This window comes from Canis lupus, chromosome 8 (genome assembly GCF_003254725.2).
Source record: "Canis lupus dingo isolate Sandy chromosome 8, ASM325472v2, whole genome shotgun sequence".
Classification (NCBI taxonomy): domain Eukaryota; kingdom Metazoa; phylum Chordata; class Mammalia; order Carnivora; family Canidae; genus Canis; species Canis lupus.
In genome coordinates, this window is record NC_064250.1 from 15,891,531 (window position 1) to 15,912,679 (window position 21,149).

General features: G+C 33.0%; 1 protein-coding gene across 20 annotated transcripts in view; it reads left to right on the top strand.

Moving 5' to 3' along the window:
• Positions 1-21,149, top strand: part of MIPOL1 (mirror-image polydactyly 1) — a 326,942-nt gene that overhangs the window by 148,525 nt on the left and 157,268 nt on the right. For 19 of the 20 annotated variants that reach the window (XM_025443782.3, XM_025443777.3, XM_025443771.3 and 16 more), the window contains one exon: positions 10,603-10,710. The exons of the other annotated variant lie outside the window; for it this stretch is intronic. In XM_025443782.3, coding sequence (XP_025299567.1) covers positions 10,603-10,710 — 108 coding nt within the window. The remainder of the gene's footprint in view (positions 1-10,602; positions 10,711-21,149) is intronic. 20 annotated transcript variants of the gene reach the window in all.

Below are 21,149 nucleotides of genomic sequence, written 5' to 3' on the forward strand. Positions count from 1 at the left end.
TTATTGTTTTGTAGAGTTGTGCATTCCCACAATTTTAGAATATTTTAATTGCAAAAGAAACCTTGTACCCACTAGTAGTCACTCCTATTCATTCCCCCAGAAATACTCCTCCCCCAGGCCTGTGCAACTAGTAATCTGCCATCTGTCCCAATAGATAGCATGCCTATTCTGGACATTTTATATAATGGCATCGTAGAAGTGGTTTTTGTGAGTAGCTTCTTTCACTTTAAATTTATTTAAAGTTCATCTATGTGGTAACATGTATTAGTACTTTTATTGCCAAATTGATACTTTTGCCAAATAATAATTATATGGATATGCCACATTTTGTTTTATTCATTGGTCAGTTGATAGACGTTTGAGTTGTTTCTACTTTGTGGTTATTGTAATGATACCATGAACATCCATTTATAAGTTTTTGTGTGGATATATATTTACTTTTCTTTTGGGCATATACGTGGCAGTGGAATTTTTGGATCATGTGGTAATTCTTATGTGTGACATTTTTAGTTTTTTTTAAAGATTTTACTTATTTATTCATGAGAGACGCAGACACAGGCAGAGACACAGGTAGAGGGAGAAGCAGACTCCCTGCTGGAAGCCCGATTCCAGACTCAGACCTGGGGCCCAGGATCATGCCCTGAGTGGAAGGTAGATGGTCAACCACCGAAGCCACCCAAGGCATCCCCTCTTATGTGTGACATTTTGATGAGCTACCATTTTGTCTTTTGTTCTGGCTTATTTCACTTAATGTAATGTCAGTGTTGTAGGATGAGTCAGTATTTCCTTCCGTTTTAAAGCTGAACAATATTTCATTGATAATATATACCACATTGTGTTTATCCATCAGTGGACACTTCAGTTATCTCTGCCTATGGTTATTGTGGAAATGCTGGTAGGAACAAGTAGGTACAAATATATCTTGAGATATTTTTCTTTTGAGCGTATACCCAAAAGTGGAATTGCTGCGTCATATGATAATTATGTTTTCACTTTTTTGAGGAACTACAGGACTGTTATCCACAATGGCTGCACCACTTTATATTCTTATGAACAGTATACAAGGCTTCCTGTTTCTCCACATCCTCAGCAAAACTTGTTATTTTCTGTTTGTTTTATAATAGCCAATCTAATGAGTGTGAGATAGTATCTTATTGTGGTTTTGGTCGGAATTTCTGTAATGATTACTGAAGGCAAATATTTTTACATATATATATATTACTATATATGTATATTGACCATTTGTATGATCTTCTGTGGAGAAATGTCTGTTCATAATATTTGCACATTTATTAATCAAGTATATTTTTTATTTTTGAGTTATAGGAGTCCTTGATATATTCTACATGTTAACCTCTTATTAAATAGATGATTTACTGATATTTTCATTTGGTCTAGTCTGTTGTTTGTGTTCTTTGATACACAATATTTTTAATTTTTATATAGTCCAATTTATCTATTTTGTCTTTTGTTGCCTGTGTTTTTGATATCATATCCAGGAATTACTGACAAACTTAATGTCATGAAGCCTTTCCCTCATATTTTTGTTTAAGAATTGTGTAATTTTAGCTCTTAGTTTTATTTAGGTATTTGCTCCATTTTGAGTTAAGTTTTGTATATAGTGTAAGTGTTGAACCTCATTGTTTTCCATGAGATGACCCAGTCTTCCCAGTATCATTTCTTGAAAAAAAATAACTGTCCTTTCCTTCAGGGAATGGTCTTTACCCTCTTATGATAAATTATTTGACCATATATACAGTGTTTTATTCCTGGACTTTCTATTCTGTTCTATGGTCCACATGTCTGTCTTTATGCCAGTACCACATTCTTTTGATTGTTGTTGCTTTGTGTGAGTTTTGAAATCAGCAGATGTAAAAACTTTGTTATGTCTTATTAGTGAATTGACCCTTTTATCAGTATAAAGTGTCCTTTTTTGTAACAATTTTTGACTTAAATCTTTGCCTAATGTTATTATAGCCCTCCTGCTCTTTTTTGGCTCTTATTTGCATTAATATCTTTTTTCTGTCTGTTCACTTTAAACCTTTGTATGTCCTTAGATGGAAAGTGAGTCTCTTGCAGACCACACATAGTTGGATCTGTTTTGTTTTGTTATTTTAATTCATTCTGCCCATGTATGTCTTTTGATTCAGGAATTTAGTTCAGTTACCTTTAAAGTAATTACTGATAGATAGGGACATACTGTTGCTATTTTGTTCCTTGTTCTCTATAGGACTTACAATGTCTTCAATCTCTGTTTCCTCCCTTACCAACCTGCCTTTGTTTTCAGTTGATATTTCTATAGTGATTTGCTTTCATTTGCTTTTCATTCTTTTTGTGTATAATTTTATAGATACTTCCTTTGTAGTTTGCCAGGGGATTATATAAACTATCCTAAAAGTTATAGCAGTTTATTTTAAATTGACACCTTCAATCACATAGAAAGTATACTCTTTTACAGCTCTGCCTCCCCACTTTATGTTGTTACAAATTACATTTTTATATATCATGTACTAATTAACATAGTTATAATTATTTTTAAGCTTTTGTCTTTAAATTCTATAGAAGAATAAAAAGTAGGTTTGTCAACCAAACTTAAAATAATACCGATTTTTGTTCTTGTCCATATATTTACCTTTACTGAAGAACTTTAAAATTTCACGTGGCTTTTTGTTTACTGTCTGGTGTCCTTTCATTTCGTCCTGAAGGACTCCTTTTAGCATTTCTTGTTAGGGCAGGTTTAATGTTAATAAAATCCCTTGGGTTTGTTTATCTGAGAATGTCTTAATATTGTCCTCATCTTTGACAGACATTTTTGCCAGTATGGAATTCTTATTTAAGGGGGTATTGAGGGTTTTTTGTTTAGTTTAGTTTAGTTTTTTTTCCCCATTCAGCAATTCAAATACATCATCCCATTGCTTTCTGGCCTGCAAGGTTTCTCCTGACTAATCTGCTGGAAATCTTATTAAGGATCCCTTGTACCTGAAGAGTTGTTTTTCTCTTGATGCTTCCACGATTCAATTTGTTTTTCACTTTCAATGACTTGATTATAATGTATCTTAGTATGGGCCTTGCTAGACTTGTCCTACTTGGAGTTTGTTAAATTTCTTATATTTTTATATCCTATATTTTCTCAAATTTGGGAAGTTTTCAGCCATTATTTTTTCAAATGAACTCTCTGCTCCTTTCTGTCTTCACTTTCTTTGAATCCATAATGTGTATATTAGTCCACTTGATGGCAACATAAATCCCTTAGGTCACTTTTCTTTATTATTTTTTCTTTTTGCTGCTCAGACAGTAATTTCAAGTTAACTTTGTTTAGGTTCACTGATTTCTTAATTCTGTCTGAGTCTGATGTTGAACCCTTCTAATGAATTTTTCAATTCAAATACTGTGTTTTTCAGCTCCAGAATGTCTCATTTTTTTAGATAATTGTGTTAATTTCTTTATATCCTCATTTTGATCATAAATTGCTGTCCTCATCTTGTTTAATTTTTGTTTATTTTCACCTCTATCTCATTGAGCACACTTCAAAGTCTTTTTCCAGTAAGTTTAAGGCCTGTGTTTCTTTAGGATTGGTTTCTGAGGATTTATTTTGTTCCTTCAAATAGGCCATGATTTTCTTTCTCTGTATGCCTCTGATTTTTTGTTGTGGAAAATTGGGCATCAGAATAAATATCCACATCTCCCAGTCTTTGTGGACTGGCTCTATACAGAGGACTTTGACTAATCAGAGTGGTGTGATGGCTCAAGTTTTTCTTGGTACTTTTTTTGGAGCTGTATCTTCCCTGAGCCTATGTATGCTTTTTTACCAACTCTTCTCCATACTTGTTTGCTTTAAATGTCTTTAATTTCCCTTAGAGTCTCACACTTACTTCTTTGCAGGACCTTGGATATCTGCTGCAGTCTTTTACTAATAGTTTCTTGACTCTAGACATCAGAGGCTCTGTAGTTCTCCTATAGCTTTCATTAGCCATGGTACCCACTACTGCTTTCAGCAACTTCCAACCCAATATCCAAACTGTGCCTTTGTCCCCATTAGCGGTCCACATCAGACAAGGCACAAACATATCCTTTGGGCAGCCTATAGATAGAACAGAATGTTTGAAAAAAGTCCCCCTTTTTGCTTCATCCAAGGAAGGAGCTAGGAATTGGATAGCCTCCACCCAACTGAAATCACTGTGATGTGCCAGGGAGACAGTTCCAGGAAGGGCAAGTAAAATGCCACAAAACTCTCTACCAGTATGAGCATTGTCTTTTTCTCGGTTGGAGGTTCATTTGGTTACTGCTAATCCTTAACTCATTTCTAGAATTCCCACAAAGGTTTGATTCATATGTTGGTTACTTTTTATTTCCATTGGGGAACTTGGGCCTGGAGCTTCTTAGTCCAGCCTCTTGCAGAAATCACAATCATTGTGGTTTTGATTTGCATTTTCCCGATGGTTAATGAGGTCTTATCTTTTCTTGTGTTTGTTAGTCATTTGTATGTGTTCTTTAGAGAAATATTTGTATTCTGATCCTTTGCCCATTGTTTAGTTATATGTTTATTCTTTGTATTATTGAGTTGTAACAGTTCTTTATATATTTTACATACAGGCTTTTTATCACATATCATTTGTAAAATTTTTCACTTTCTCAATGATGTCATATGGCACACAGAAGTTTTTTATTGTGATGAAGCCCATTTTATATTTTTTATTTAATGTCACTTGAATCCTTAGAAGGTTATGCTTAACCCACCATCACTAAGATTTACTCCTAAGCTTTCTTTCCTAAGATAAATTTTTACTCCTAAGATGTTTTCCCCTATGATTTTCATATTTTTGGCTTTTATACTTAGTTCGGTGATCAAGTTTAAGTTAGTTTTTCTGTATGTGTAAAGAAGGTTGTCTAACTTCCTTTTTTTTGTTTGTTGCAAAATCAGTCAAGTATACACTCGGAATCTCTGCATTTCACTCTATATAAACTTCACCTAAAATAAGACCTGTGCAATGGTTTGGCTTATGAGGTATGGTAAAAATCTTCTCATTTGCCTTGATATGGTTTTTTTCTACTTCTATGTCTTCTCTCCTCTGGCTTTGGAACCCTATTTTTCCTATCTAAAATCTTGCTGTCTTAATACTCTTCTTTCCTTATTATGGCCCCACTAATATTACTGTATTGCTACTGTATACCAAGCTTTTTAAAGATGTAGAGTTTGTACTTCTTAATTGGGAGTTAATTGAAAGGTATATCATTAAATAGGCATTGTTTACATTTACAGTTTTTCATCCTGGGAAACATAAATAGTACTGTTTTGCAAATCTATTTTGGAAATTAGTTATTTTTCATATACTTTTTTCAGATTTTTCAAATATTTTTATGCTCTATGCTTGTAGGTATATGAATACCTAAATATTGTTTGGTCATATGCCTTTAATTTTTAAAGGAAATTAATATGAAAAAAATAACATTTCTTTAAATGAAATTCATGATACTTATTTAATAAACCTGTATTAGATAGCTTCAGTGAACCAGGTACTAGGTTTGCCTCAAGATCATAAGTGGATGTGAGGGACAGTGCCAAGCAGATGGATAATTTAGCATGTCCAAATCAGAGCAAAGTATGCAATTGGGGAGGAATGAAAAATATGAAATGGGTCTGGATCATGAAATGCTGCTGTTATTTTCAAAACTTAGTTTTAATTCTGGAGGCAATGAGAGAGCCAATAAATGATACCAAGATAGGGTAGGTAGGACTTAGTGTGATCAGAGATGTGGTCTGGAAATAGCTCTCTGAAATATTTATGAGCTCTGAGATGCAACCTGCAAACAATGCACTCATTGGGTATGAATGAACTGAGTTAAAAGATGATAATTCTATATACTAGCTAATCCATATTCCATTCTGATCTATGTATTTTCTTATTTCAGATCTATGTACTACTTTAAAAATTATCCCTTCTAATGGAACCCTTAGAATGAATGGAACCTCTATCTCTAATTGCTCAAAGTTCAGATTTTAAAATGTCATCATTTTTTTTAAGATTTTATATATTTATTCATGAGAGACACAGAGAGAGAAGCAGAGACATAGGCAGAGGGAGAAGCAGGCTCCCTGCAGGGAGTCTGATGCTGGACTCCATCCCAGGGTCATGACCTGAGCTGAAAGCAGACGCTCAACCACTGACCCACCCAGGTGCCTCAGAATATCATCATCATTAACTTTTTCTGTAGTCCTGTTTCCATTCCTTTTGCTAATGTACATGTGTGTGTAACAGTATACATTTTTGTGATAAATTGAATTACACTGCATAAAATTGAATCCTTCTTATTAGTTGCATGACTTTAAAGAAGTTATTACTTTCTGCTTCTACCTCTATTTTATTATTAATAATATCTAACTCATAGGGTCCACATGATGATTTACTGTATAACACATGTAAAGTACTTCAAACAGGACCTGACATATACTATTTTCACTAAGAGTTGATTGATTATCATTAATAGTCTGTGTATTAACCTTTATTCTGAAATAGAGATACAAACCATGATTTTTCAAATGCACAGCTCTTTATGAAAACAACTCCTATAATAAACAGTATTACAAAAATGGTATTTTAATAACTGCATACTAAATAAATACCTGTATGTGTGTTGATACCTTTAAAAATAATTGTCATGTTTACTAATCCTTTTACTTTGTGATTTAAAATGTTTCTTTAATCTGCTTTTGAATAATTCAGTAGTTTAAAATGAGTATGGGGGCACCTGGGTGTTTCAGTGGATTAAGTGTCCAATTCTTGATTTCAGCTCAGGTCTTGATCTCAGGGTAGTGAGTTCAAGCCCTGTGTTGGGCTCCCTACTGGGTGTGGAACTTACTTTAAAAAAAAAGATATAAATTATTATATTGATTATTAAATCCCTGGTTATTTACTTTCTTATGGTATTTCTGAAATGTATATATGTAATTGAGATAAATATATATATAAATCTGTAGAAACATATCATTGCCTGGCATGTTGCTGGTATATTGTCTAGTGGATGATCAATGAATATTTGCTGAATAACTATGTTTTCTATGTGTTTATGTGTGTGTGTATATACACCATATCAGCTACAGTGTATGTAGTTTTAGACACTTGTTCACATAATTATTGTTTTTCTTTTTTAATCATTGGTATTTTTAAACCTCTAAGTATTGTTTTACTATTCAGTTAAACCAAGTTATTGATATTTTTCCAGGGCTTTGAAGAAACAAGTTACTCTTTGAATTTGAAAACTCTTTATTCCATGTTATTGCAGTGTGAGAAAAGCATTCTAGTTGTTGTTTTTAAATCTAAAATAAAGTGATTTTTAAAGATTCTTCTAAATAAAGAAGAATAAAAACTTATTTATATAATCCTAAGTGCTTCCAAACATCTGCAGTTCAAAGTACATAATTCACATTGACACCAAAGTGTAGTTTCTGTTTTGACTGGAAGAGTCTGGTATTATTTTTTGTCTGCAAAGGAAAGAATTGTATCGTATCCAAGGGGGAAGACATTTGATTGTATGTGATCACAATGATCTGTGACTGAAAACAGATTGCACAGAGGGAGAAATGGCAGCTGTTAAAAACTTACACAATATTAGAGAACTTTTTTGTTAAAAACTTAGGGCATGTTAATCTTTCAGAAAGTTCACATATAATGTAAAACAACCATAACAATGTATTGTCTGCTTGATATAATTCTTCAGAATTTACAATAATAACAGGTGAGAGGAAATTACTGCTGAAAATAGACCTTGTATTAAATATAGGCCAAATTAAGTCTTTAAAAATTTACCATCAGTTTTTATGTTTTATATGTTTAGTTCACTCACATTGTGGAAATTGTTCTGTTTATACAGAAAAATTTAATCATCTTCTTCTTATCAGTGAACTTAGAAACCCATAGAATCTCTGAGCCCCTAAGATACTTGTACCCTGCTACAACTGTCCAGCATTTTTATCTATTTCCCCCATTCATTTATTCCTTCTCATGTTATTGTGAAGGAAATTTACCAGACATAATAATCCTTTTCATCTTTAAATTTTATTGCCTTTCTATCTAAAAGATACCAACTTTTACTTAAACATAACAAAAGTATCATCACAACAAAAATATTATCAATTAAAGAATATTGTGAAACATCTGATTAGTTTTCAAATTCCAGTGATCTCATAAATATCATAACTTTCCTCTTTGTTTTGAATTTGTGTTTACTAACAATTTCACACTGCAAATGATTGAATTGACTTTAAACACTATTTTTAATTTATAAAGAAGAGAAGTCAAGTCCCTGGGCCTTTTGTACTTCATGGCCATGAAAACTGAGCCTAAGGATGCAATGTGGATAAATGCCCACAGGTTCAAAAATAGCTTTATTGTTCTTAAGGCACACTTCTCTTTTGGCTATACTATTCCACATTTTTTGGATCATATAGATAAGAAAGAAGTCTCTATCCTTGGGTTATTTCTAGTTTACTTAGGAACACAAAAAATAGGGGGTCAGACAACTTGTGACCATGATTTCTCACTCTCTCTAGATAGCCCTTAATGTTTCTACGTTTTCTCCTGTATTCTTCCTCCTTCTACTCTTTCAGCTTATAAAATCATATTCTCCAAATAAGCCCAACTCAGATATCATCGGCTCCATGAAACATCCTTTATCCCATAGCCAAAATTATCTACGCCCCCCCTTTGTAACCTCATAGGTCATGTTCAGTCATTCCATTTAAGTACTTAATATGTAATAATCCTGTATTAAAATTACTTGAAAATGTAGAGGATAATTCTAATAAAGAACATTTCTGCTAGATTGTGATGCTCACCGCTATGTCTTACTCATTTTTATGACTTGTGTCTTCATAAAACACATCTGTATTTTGGTTGCATTTGTGACCAAATACTTGAATTGTTATAGGCTAAAAGGGATAGCTATAGAGTATAATTCATAAGTCACATGTCCCTTCCAGATAAAGGCCAAATGATGTCATGTCACAAAAGTTTTGCTCAAATAATTTTTTACAATGAGATAGGTGTATTAAGTTGTCACAACACACGTTGGAATAGACATGGCAACCTGAAATGCTCTGCCACTGTATCAGTCAGTTGTATTTACAGAACTTAATTTCAACAAAACTTTATCTGCTAAATTAAATTAATATTTTAAAGTCTTGACTTTGTGATTATTATTTAACTTAATTTATGAATGTATTTTGATTTTATAATTGTATATGCATGAGGAATGTATACTCAATGTTTTATTTGTAAAACGTCATTATCTAAGTTTTATTAGGCTTTTTCATTTAAATGGGTTTGTATATAATTCAAGCAGGAGAAGTACTGTTATGGAGTCAAGAATATTATACAGGTCATAGGTAAAAGAAATCAATGTCAGATGCCCATTTGATTTATGACTGTATGTGGGTTATATTGTAATAATCACTTTTAACACATTAGGAATACTAGCCAATTGTCAAATAATCTAGAATTAATTTTTTTCTAGGTCTTGAATCAGTATGTGTATTTCCTTATTGGTTGTTACTTATATATGCTAATGTTTTTAGTTTTTGGGTTTTGGGTTTCTTTTTTTAACATAATCTCTGTATCCAACATGGGACTGAAATTCATGACCCCAAGATCAGAAGTTGCATGCTCTATCCAACTGAGCCAGCCAGGCAATCCTTAAATATTCTAATTTAAAAATAGGTGAATTAGGAAAAAAAAAAAAAAGTTAATTTTTAACTTTTTCCTGAGATGGGTTTAGTGCTATATTCCTTTAGCTAACCCCCTATATAGCTTCATATTGTTCTGATTTACAGCACATCACTTTATATCCTATACAATTATTGTGTAAAATGTTTGCTATATTTATGTGAAGATCTTATATTCAAATGGCATGGCACTTCAATTATTTTTCAACATAGATGCCCACTTAAGCTTTTATTTATAATTTTTAAAATATATTTTCATGTATTCCCAGTAGGTCAGAATGTCATTTCAATATGTTATCACTTGTTTTACTTAAAAATAAGGTTTAGTCAAAATAGAAATTAAAAACACTTGTTTCCAAACCTTGTAGCACTCTATAGTTATTCTTTTTTCCTTACAGAATTGTTTCTTTAGATGTTTCTAATATCCGTAAAACCTCTTACTGTATATTTATGATAATTGTTTTTTAAAAACTTAATAAAAATGCATCACAGAATATCGTATTGTGGTTTACTTAGAACCCCATTTGATTTTTAGAAGCATGCTTTTTATTCAGCCAAAAGATATATAATAAAAACTGTTCGATCAGTGAAGAAAACATTTTTCAATGTAGTTTGATCTTAACTTTGTGAAAAAACAAGTATTTTTCTAATTTTATGATAATATTTAGATTAATAAAAGACAAAATTGCCATTGAATTGCCAGGCCACTATAAACAATATTATTTTGTTCATATTCATCATTACTTTTTAACTTACTATTCTTGTTGCAAAAGATACCTTGTCTCTTAGAGAATGCACTGGTATTATTTACATTAATTCATGTGGCTTGTTTGAAAAAAAATGCTATAACTCCTTTACTTAATGGGATTCTTCCCCTGTGGCAGTGCAAACGGCTAGAGCAGGAGCTTCATCATCTGAAAGAGCAGAACCAGACTTCAGCAAACAACATGAGACATCTGACTGCTGAAAACAATCAAGAACGTGCTCTGAAGGTAAATCTCTGTTCCTTCTTACAGGCAAATTAAGGTTGTAAGCCCTTGGTGCCAGCTTTCTGTGCTGCATATATCAGTTGTGTACATTTCAGCAGAAGTGAGCTGTGGTGTTTGCCAACAACCCCTTCTTTAAACACAGATACAGCACCCTTCTGTTATGGTATTATTTTATTTCGTGTATGTGTACATGAAAACAACGTATTTTCTGAATTTTGAGTGGTGGTACATTAATACTTTGGGTAGGTGTTCATTCTGTTTCTGATTTTATGATATATCGTTACCTTTTGTAGTTAGTAAAAAGTGGCCACACTGAAAGAAAAAAAAGAAAAACGTGAGCTTTTTCTTCACATCAATATTTATTACACTAATCTTGGATATTATTAACCCACAGAACTGACACTCCCTAAAGGGTATGTGAATATGTTTGGGAATTGAAATAGTATTTAAAATGTTACTTATTACAAAAAAAAAGAAAATATAGTGTACTAGAACTTGAAACAAGTGAAGTGCATGTTTCATGACAAGAGGTTCTGTTTCATTGTAATATAGGTCCAATAGTCAAGAAAGCCATCAATTCTACTAATCATATATTTTTTCTTATGGTATTTAATGGTTTTTCATCCTCCTTTGTCTTTGTCTCAATTCCTAGCATAGCACCGGTGACATAGTAGTGGTTCCTGCCCTCAAGGTGCTTACATTCTCATTAGCTGGTTAAAAACAAAAACAAAACCATATCCACAGGAAACAGAAAAGATTCATCATTGTTGTGATGGTACAGTAAGAAAAAATGTGCCATCAAGAAAATTGTGTTATAGTTTGTCATCTTAAATTCATTTTTGCTGCAAATTACAGGAGAATATTATGGCATTAGCAGTGTAACTCACTAAGCCAGAATTATCTACCAAAATTGAGAAAAATGGTGACATTTTGAAGTGAAAAAGGTTTTTCATCTATCCAAAAAGCGTGAAGTCTGGTTGAAGTCAGATTTTTCTACAAATGTGTTTAGCTTCATTTTAAATTCTCAGTGAGTAGTTAAGAGCTTATAACTTTGTTGTTATTGTTTAATGTATTTTCTCTTCTGATTTTCTCTCAAATTTATAGATAGACTAGAACAATAAATTAGAAATGTAAATTCTTGATTACTTTTTAATTACCCCAAGGAATTTGACATGATATGATTTAAATTTAGTATAATAATTTTTTCAAGTGTATACTTGCAAATCGAGAGTAACTTTGTTTTAAAGGCAGCCTCCATTGTATGTGCCAATTTATTATTAACATCAGTGAACAGATTTCATGTGCCATATATGTTATGGCTATTTCCAATAAAACAGACCTAGAATTAAAATTCTAGTTTGTTAAGTACGTAATAATACCACAGTCTTATTTTGGCTCTTTTTGTTGTGTATTTGTGTTAAATTGAATTAAATGGTACCTGCTATTTATGGAGAGAAAGAAATGCACATTTCTAACAGGTTATTAAAATTAGAAGGTTAGATTAGACCAAAAAAATTGTGAAGTTCAAAACCAAACCAAACAAAATCACTATAAAGTAGAAATCTCTATAGACTATATAAAATAATATATAAACAAAGCTACATTTTTACTCCTGACAAATACACTATGTTAAAATCTTTTCTAGTTTCTCACCTTTTTCTGCAAAAGTGTCAAATTTTCTGTTGTCTTTTAATCTTTCATAACTTCAACCATTCACTAACCAACTTAAGCTTTTTGTAGAGTAGGGATGGGAGGAAGAATTTTTTTAAACTTACCAATTTAATCTTTTTAAAGCTCTAGTATTCATTTTAGCTCTTGTAAAAATGTCTGTCTTGTATAACATTGGCTTTGAATAATTTTTTAGTTATTTTATGCTCTATTTCTTCATGAGAAAACCTTAAATTCATTATATACTTATCTGCTTTATTCTGGAGCATTTTTTAAAAATTAATCTTACCTTCCAGGGATGATGTTCTTTATTTGGAGCTTTGGTTACTGCACTCTGTATCTTCAAGGTGCCATTTAAGTTATGAATAAGTTTATTACCAAGCTATTTGACAAATCAACTTTTGGTCTCACCAGTATGCCTGTCTTTTATCATCTACTTACAAGTATCATTTTTTTGTTAACTCATTCAGTATTTAGTTAGTATCTAAATAAGCTTTAGGAAGAAATTTAAAAAAGAATCACTGTCTCTAGGAGCTTTTGGTCAGTCAATAATATTTCTAGTATTTTATTATATATAGTACTATTGATATCAGTAAAAGGTAAACTAGACTAGAATAAGAGCTGGAAAATATATGCTTTATTTACTTGTGTAGTGGTGAAATTCATAAAGGAAATAGTAGTAGAGATATGTTTGGGAAAAATCCAAGTTAATGGTCATACATTATATAGAAATTTCCAATTGATTATGGCAAATATATAATTAGCATACAAGGAAATACTTTTTTAATATTACAGTGCTGTTCAAATAATAAATCATTGTTTATTCTAATAACCTGGAAATTCTTTCTAAATGATTCTTTATGGTAGAGCATAAAATTAGATTTTTGTTGATAATATAGGCATTATTTTTGAAGTAGCATGGAATTTATACTAGCTAAATTTGCTAGCATGGCATTTTTCCCCTACTTTTATAATGTTTGCAGTTTTTCCTGTTAGCAAGTAAAACACAATGGTACATATAGAATGAAGGGCTAAATTTATTTATTTATTTATTTATTTGAAGGGCTAAATCTAAACCGAAACTAATCTATACCTTGAGAGTTACTTAAAAAAAAAGCTTATTTTCTCATTTAAATAAAATAAATATTACCAATTTATGTTAAGAAATTGGTTCTTGAAGAACACAGTTTTGGACATTTAATGTTTTTAAATAAATTTACATTAGTCATAAATATGCAGACATCAGGCTTAATAAAAAATTTCACATATACTACTTCTTTTTCCTCTTTCATTGTATTTACTTATCTTCTTTATCATACATCCTCCTACAGTTGGATTTATCCACTGTAATTCCTTCCATTGAAAGCCTTTCTTTCTTAGATTATAAGTGACCTCTGATGATTCAACCTGTGAAACTTATTCTTTATCTTAGTATAACAGTCAATGTAACTAGAACACAATTCCATTTTGTTGGGCCCACCCTTTTGAAATACTTTCCTATAGTTCTCTATTGCTATATTGTTACCATTTTTTCTTTGATTACTATTTAGCTGGTGCCTCCTTTTCTTCCTATTTTCAAGTTATGTGATTAGTCCCTTATTCTTTAAAAACAAACAAACAACTTTCTTCTTTTAGGGCAGTTGTAATTTCACAGCAAAGTTGAGCAGAGAGTGCAGAATCCCCACGTACCTCCTGCCTTCACACATATACATACCCCCAGCATTCAACACCTGATTGCTGTATCTGTTACAGTCCATAAATCTATGTCTGTATAACTCATAGTCCATAGTTTGCATTAAGGGTCACTCTTAGTGACTTAATTCTTAGTTCTGTACCTTCGTCCATGCATTCTAGCAAATGTACATGACATTTAGCTACCATTGTAGTATCATACAGAAGAGTTTCACTCTAAAAATCCTCTGTACTCTATTTATTTTTCTCTCCTCCTAATACTTGCCAGCCATTAATCTTTTTACTGTCTCCATAGTTTTATCTTTTCCAGAATATCATATAGTTGGAATCATGAAGTAGGTATTCATTTCAACTTTCACCAAACTTTTGATGGCTTCATAGATTATTTGTTTTAGTATTTCATATTGCATTTTCTGGGTATATACAGTTTATTTATCTGCTCACCTACTGGAGGATATCTTGGTTGATGCCAGATTTCAGCAGTTATGAATAAAGTTGCTATAAACATTCGTTTGCAGAATTTTTTGGACGCACATTTTTCAAGTCATTTGGATAAATACCAAGGATTGCAGCTGCTGTGTTATAAAGGAATATAGTTAGTTTTGTAAGAAACTGCCAAACTGTCTTCCAAAGTAGCTGTACCATTTTTCATTCCTTCCAGTAATGAATTTTTGTTGCTTCATTTTCTCATCAGCATTTGGAGTTTCTTTTATTGTAGCCTTGTTTGTTCTAATTTCATCCATTTCTACAATATCACCTATTATTTATGTCCTAATGACTACCCCTTCTGCCCTTCTACTTAGATATCTTAATGTTTCCTTAACCTCAACAAGTTTGAAAACAAATCCCTAATTTGACTCCCTAAGCCTTTTCTCCCTGGAAAGGAGTCAGGACCTGAGACTAACACTATTGACTGTATAACTTAACATTTATTCCCAATCATATTCTCCTTTGTTTGTCTTTACTATAGAAGCAGGAGAAGTTAAATACTTTCTCAGCCTTTCTTTTTGCCAATGCAACATAAGAGGAATTCAGCAGGAGTGAGAGAAGTTGGAGTGTCTCAGGAAAAGTTATTGTTTTCCTCACATAGGACAGATAAAACAGGCATCATTTCTTTTTTCTTATTACCTTTAAACACTTCCTTGCTGCCTGAAGTGCAGCAACCATTTTATAGCCATGAAGAAAACACTGAGAAAAGCTGGCCATTAACATCAATTGAGCCCCTTAGCCAGTGAGCTACTTTGAGAACATTAAGGCCTCATACCCTGATTTCTTTTTCTGGTGGTAGACATGCCCTGCATTTTAAATTACGCTGAATATTTTTGTCTTATTTTAAAAAATATTTATTTATTCATGCGGGACAGAGAGAGGGGGGAAGAGACATAGGCAGAGGGAGAAGCAGGTTCACCATGAGGAGCCCGATGCAGGACTTGATCCCAGGACCCTGGCATCATGACCTGAGCTGAAGGCAGATGCTCAACCAGCTGCCCCACCCAGCTGCCCCAGTTTTCTATTGTTTACTTCCAAATTGGTCAAATAACATCTCTTAATCAGTGATACCACCATGTAGGCTAATATAGTTGATGTAATTTTCATAGTCTTTTTAAACCTGTCATCCACCACAAAGCAGTGAAACATCCAATACTATCAATTCTATAAAAATGATTTTTCTCCTATTTTCCCTCCTCTGTTTTTATTATCCTACCCTACTTCAGGTTCATGATCTAGATGATAATAGTACAGACATACCTCGTTTTATTGTGCTTCACTTTATTGTATTTTGCAGATAACACATTTTCTGCAAATTGAAGGTTTGTGGCAACCCTAAGCCAAGCACGTCTGCTGGAGCCATTTTTTCAACACCATTTGCTCACTTTGTGTCTCTTAGTCACATTTTGGTAACTCTTATAAAATATCTCGAGGTTTTTCATTAGTGTTATATTTGTTATAGTGATCTGTGATCAGTGATTACAGCTCACTGAAAGCTCAGATGATGGTTAGCATTTTTTAACAATAAGGTATTTTTTAATTAAGGTATGTACCTTGTGTCTTTTTAGACATAATGCTATTGCATACTTAACAGATTATAGTAATAGCATAAACATAACTTTTATATGCACCAGGCAATACATTCATTTAACTACTCTATTGCAACATTCGCTTTATTGCGGAGATCTCTAACCAAACCCATAATACTTCTGAGGTATGCCTGTACCTTCCTAACTTTTCTGACTATAGTTTCTCACCTGTCTAACCAGTTGTCACTTTCATTAGCTATAATTCTAAAACACAAGTGACACTTTGCTATTCAAAAACATTCACTGTCTTGCATTTTCAACACTGCGAGAAAATAGAGATATCCTGGATGACTCTTCTGATAAAAACAGTGCAAACGGATGGCTAAAATTTTATAATTTAAATATATTTTACAACATCATAGAGAAGACAGGAAGATAAAGAATTTACAAAAACTTAAAACAAAGTAGAAATGGGGGGTGGGAGATGGAGGTGGGAGGGGAACATGAGAAGTAAGTGATTGCCTAAGGTTGTCTTTCACCCTGAGAGCATTTGTCAAACCTTGGTGAATTTTCCATTTTAATGGTTTGAAGGGCAAGACAAACAAGAGATAGAGCCTGGAGCCTGTTTAAGCCAGAGAATGTAATGAGATATCCTCTCTTAAAGCTGGTATCATAATGGCCACACCATTAGTGTTTAGGTGAACAAGAGTCAAGTGCTTGCTACAAAATGAGGTAACAAAGGAATTTGACTTTCTTGACTGTGGAGGGGGTGAAATCTCTGAGAATTCATCTTCCTTGGCCAGCTTTCAGGCAGGTTTAGAACTACACAGGTTGCCTGAATTCTTGCTATTTGTGTAGTTCTAAAAGCTGAGGATTTAATTGAAGTAGTCCTACCCTGGAGGGGCCCATAGACAACAGACCAAAGCAAATTACCTTCCATGTAGCCTGTAAGATTTCTTACAAATAAAATTTCGAAGACCCGGAGCTATCAAAAAACACGTAAGAGAAAAAGGCACTTTTAATGAAAGTTAGTGAAAACACAAGGTGACAGAATCATATACTTGAACAACAAATAGTTCAGGTACTCTAATTACTAGTCACAGAATATAACGTAAGTGTTTGAGTAATCTCTTTAAAAACAGATACTTGAAAATAAGAGTAAGGAAAAATGACCAAAAGTGATCAAGTGAATTTGGGAAAACTAATGAGATTGAATTTACAGAAATTAATAATTAAAATTAAATAGCAGATAGGTTTAACTGCAGACTATATACAATATAAGAAACTGCTAGTGAACTAGAAGATAGATCTAACCAAGTATGGAAATGGAATCTAGAGAGACAAAGAAATGAAAAATATACACTAAAAGACACAAAAGATTGAGTGAAAAGAGCTAAAATAAACATTTAGAATTCTAGAATAGATAATATAGGGAAAAAGGAAAAGCAAGATACAAAGAAATCATGATTGAGTATCTTCCAGAATTGTTAAATGACAAAAGCCTTAGATCTAGGGATATCAAATGAATTCCAGGTATGACATATTAGGAGAAACTGCAGAACACTGAAGCTAATGCTCTTAAAAACAACCATTAGAAAAGACATATTTAACAAAGGAATGGCATTTGGCCTTCACTGATTTCTCAGTAGTAATAATGGAATAGTATCTTAAATACCCTGAGAGCAACAATGGGAATAATTCCTTAAATATACATAGAGAAAGTAACTATCGAGAGCAAGAGTGAAATAATGCTCAGATAAATAAAAGATTTAAGTTGCTTTATATTATATGTAGAGTATAATCCAAACCTCCTATTTTAATACTTAAGAATTTAAGACTCCACTTACAACTTTTGCCTGTTTTAATTTTCCTTCTTCTCTTTCATTCACTTTCTTTTTCACTTTTTTTTTCCTTACCATTTCTCTTTGTAGTCTTGATAAACCCTAACCATCCCCCACTACTTCCTAAATGTGTCATGTGTTTTTATTTCCTCTGGTCTTCTTCTGTTATGAGTTTTATTTAATTCTGTCTCTAGTATGTAGTTGATTGCTTACATGTTATCTCTAAATCAGAAATTTCTTGAGCATAAGGGATCATAGCCTTTCAGATTGCTGTTCGCTTGGAATTTAGCACATTATTGAACCCATTACATAATCAGTAAGTTTTTTAAACCAGAAATCCGTTTTAATCTATCCTAGTTGAAGTCAATATATTAAGTATTTACTACGTTCAAGACATGGAAGATAAGGAATTATTCTGGAATAATGTCTTCATAGTCACTAACTGGGCCCACCTAAAACTCTCTAAAAAGATTTCCATCTTGTGCTTAAGTTTCTTCACACAAGAATTGAACAATGCAGTATCAGAAATTCTAGTTTTTTACTATTGACGTAAAAATATCAATAGAAGAGATTTTTGTTTATGCATTTTTTTCCTTTGCTATTTAGCATTCACTGAAGGATAAGCTCTTTTAAGAGACTGAGTAAATAGCAAGCACTATTCACTACATTTGATAGTAAATAATATTTCTTATGATGAAATCATATATTGAGATGAATTATTAGTTGCTTGCCTATATTGGCCATGTTAATGGACTGTCTTTGATATGCCCAGATGTTACCACCCTTCTATTGTCTGTGGGATATGGCTTTAGATTATTTTCTAGTGAATAACTATCAGTAGTAGATCTGGAATTTAAAATCCTGAATTTCCCCATTCACTAGCTACATAGCATTGGGAATGTCTGGATATTGCCTCCCACATTTATAAGATAATGAGAGCAAATATATTGTACAACTGAGAAAATATATAGATAATCTAAAAAGTTGGACAGATTATTCCATATGGTATGGTAGTAGAAAGAACATTTGTGTAGGTATCAGACACTTGTTTTCTTGTACATGAACAAACTGTACATGAACAAACTGCTTGTACATGAACTGTACATGAACTGTACATGAACAAACTGCTGTACATGAACAAACTATATGATCTTGTCAAATTATTTTACATCTTTAAAATGAGGAGGTTGAATAACATTCAGTGTCATTTAAATTAGAAAATGTGATTTTATAAATTTTTAGTGTTATATCATAGATACATATTTATGAACTGATAAATTCAGGCCCATAGATTCTGCATTAAGGGAAGAACAGTCCATTTTAAGCTAGTATGGTCTTAGGTAGGATGACCATATAATTTATCTTTAAACTAAGACATTTTGAGCACCTGGCTGGCTCAGTGATTGAGCATCTTCCTTTGGCTCAGGTCATGATCCTGGGGTCCTAGGATCAAGTCCTGCATCGGGCTCCCCGCAGGAGCCTGTTTCTCCCTTTGCCTATGTCTCTGCTTCTCTTTTTGTGTCTCTCATGAACAAATAAATAATTTTTTTAAAAATAAAATAAGACATTTTTTAGAACAAAAGAAATATAGTTAAAAATTATACCAGGACAAAGGATTGTGGCTACAAAGGGATGGGACAATGGATCCTTTAGTAATGGAACAGTTCTGTGTCTTTGCTTGTGGTCTTGGTTACATCTACATGTGATAAAATTGCATAGAACTACATACACACACACACACACACACACACGCATGCATGTGAGGCTAGTGAAGGCTAAATAAGCTGTATGGGTTGTGCCACAGTGTCAGTTTCCTGATTTAGGTATTATACTGGGATTATGCAAGATAGTAACCACTAGAGGAGGTCAGATACAGGGTGCATGGGATCTATGCATCTGGGTTTTTTTTAACTTCCTATGAATTTATAATGATTTCAAAATAAGTCATTTTTTTTAAGTGAGGCATTAATGCAGCTCATGATCAAGGAGAGGAATTACATAAGAGCACGAATACCAGGAGGCAAGGATCCTTAGGGGCCAGGTTAAAGGCTGCCTAGCACACCTTGGATGTATAGAAGTACCCCAATTTAATACCCCAAGCTCATGAGTACCCTAAGCTCATGAACTTACCCTGAAAACCTGCTCATTCTTCAGGCTCTGTCTGAAAAGAGCATCTCTACCCTAGTGGTGACTTAGCCCCAAATCCCAGAGTTAACCTTGATTTCTCTTTCTCTCTCACACTCCACATTCCATCTGTAAAGAAGTTCTCTTGGCTTTACTTTTTTGGTGCATATCAAGAGTCAGTCACTTCTCATAACTTCCAGTGCTACTCTTATCTTTCAGGCCTCCATCATCTCCTTGCCTGGATTATTGCAAAGCCTATTAATGATTTTTTTATTTCCATCCTTACCTGCTTTATTCTCAACACAGTCTGCAGGACAATCCTATTAAAATATAAATTAGATTACATGACTCCTCTGCTAAGAACCTTTAAGTGGCCTGCCATTTCACTCAGAGGATAAACCTACAGGACTTATTTTTTTTAAGATTTTATTTATTTATTCATGAGAGACACAGGGAGAAGCAGAGACATAGCAGAGAGAGAAGTTTCCTCACAGGGAGCCTGATGTGGGACTCGGTACCCAAACTGGGATAATGCCCTGAGCCAAAGGCAGATGCTCAAGTGCTGAGCTGCTCAGGCATCCCCCTACAGGGCTTCTTGATCTGGCCCTCACTTGGCACCATCCTGAACTTTTAGTCACACTCCTCTCTCTTGCTGTTCCACAAACATACCAGGCACACTTGCACCTAAAGGTCTTTATACTTTCTGGTCCTATTCCGAAGCATCACTCACCCCCTCAAATATTCACATGGCTTATTTTCTTAACTCCTTCAGTTCCATTCAAATGCCCCGTTGCAGTGAGGTTTTCACAAGCATTTTCCCTATCCCCTTCCCTGCTTTTACTCTAGAGTACTTATGTTCTAAGAAAGTATACATTTTACTTATTTATTACATTTATTGTCTATTTTCTTGATAGAAATGACTGATCTATGATACCTAAGATTTTTGTTTACTTTGTGCACTTCTGTATCTATATGATGTTAAAAACACTTAACAGTAGGTCAGAAATTCTGACCAACTGTAACTGTTAACAATTTGTGTGGCTGTACTTATGCATAGCAGATAAAAAACAGCTCTGACTGGGTTTCCTACAAATACACA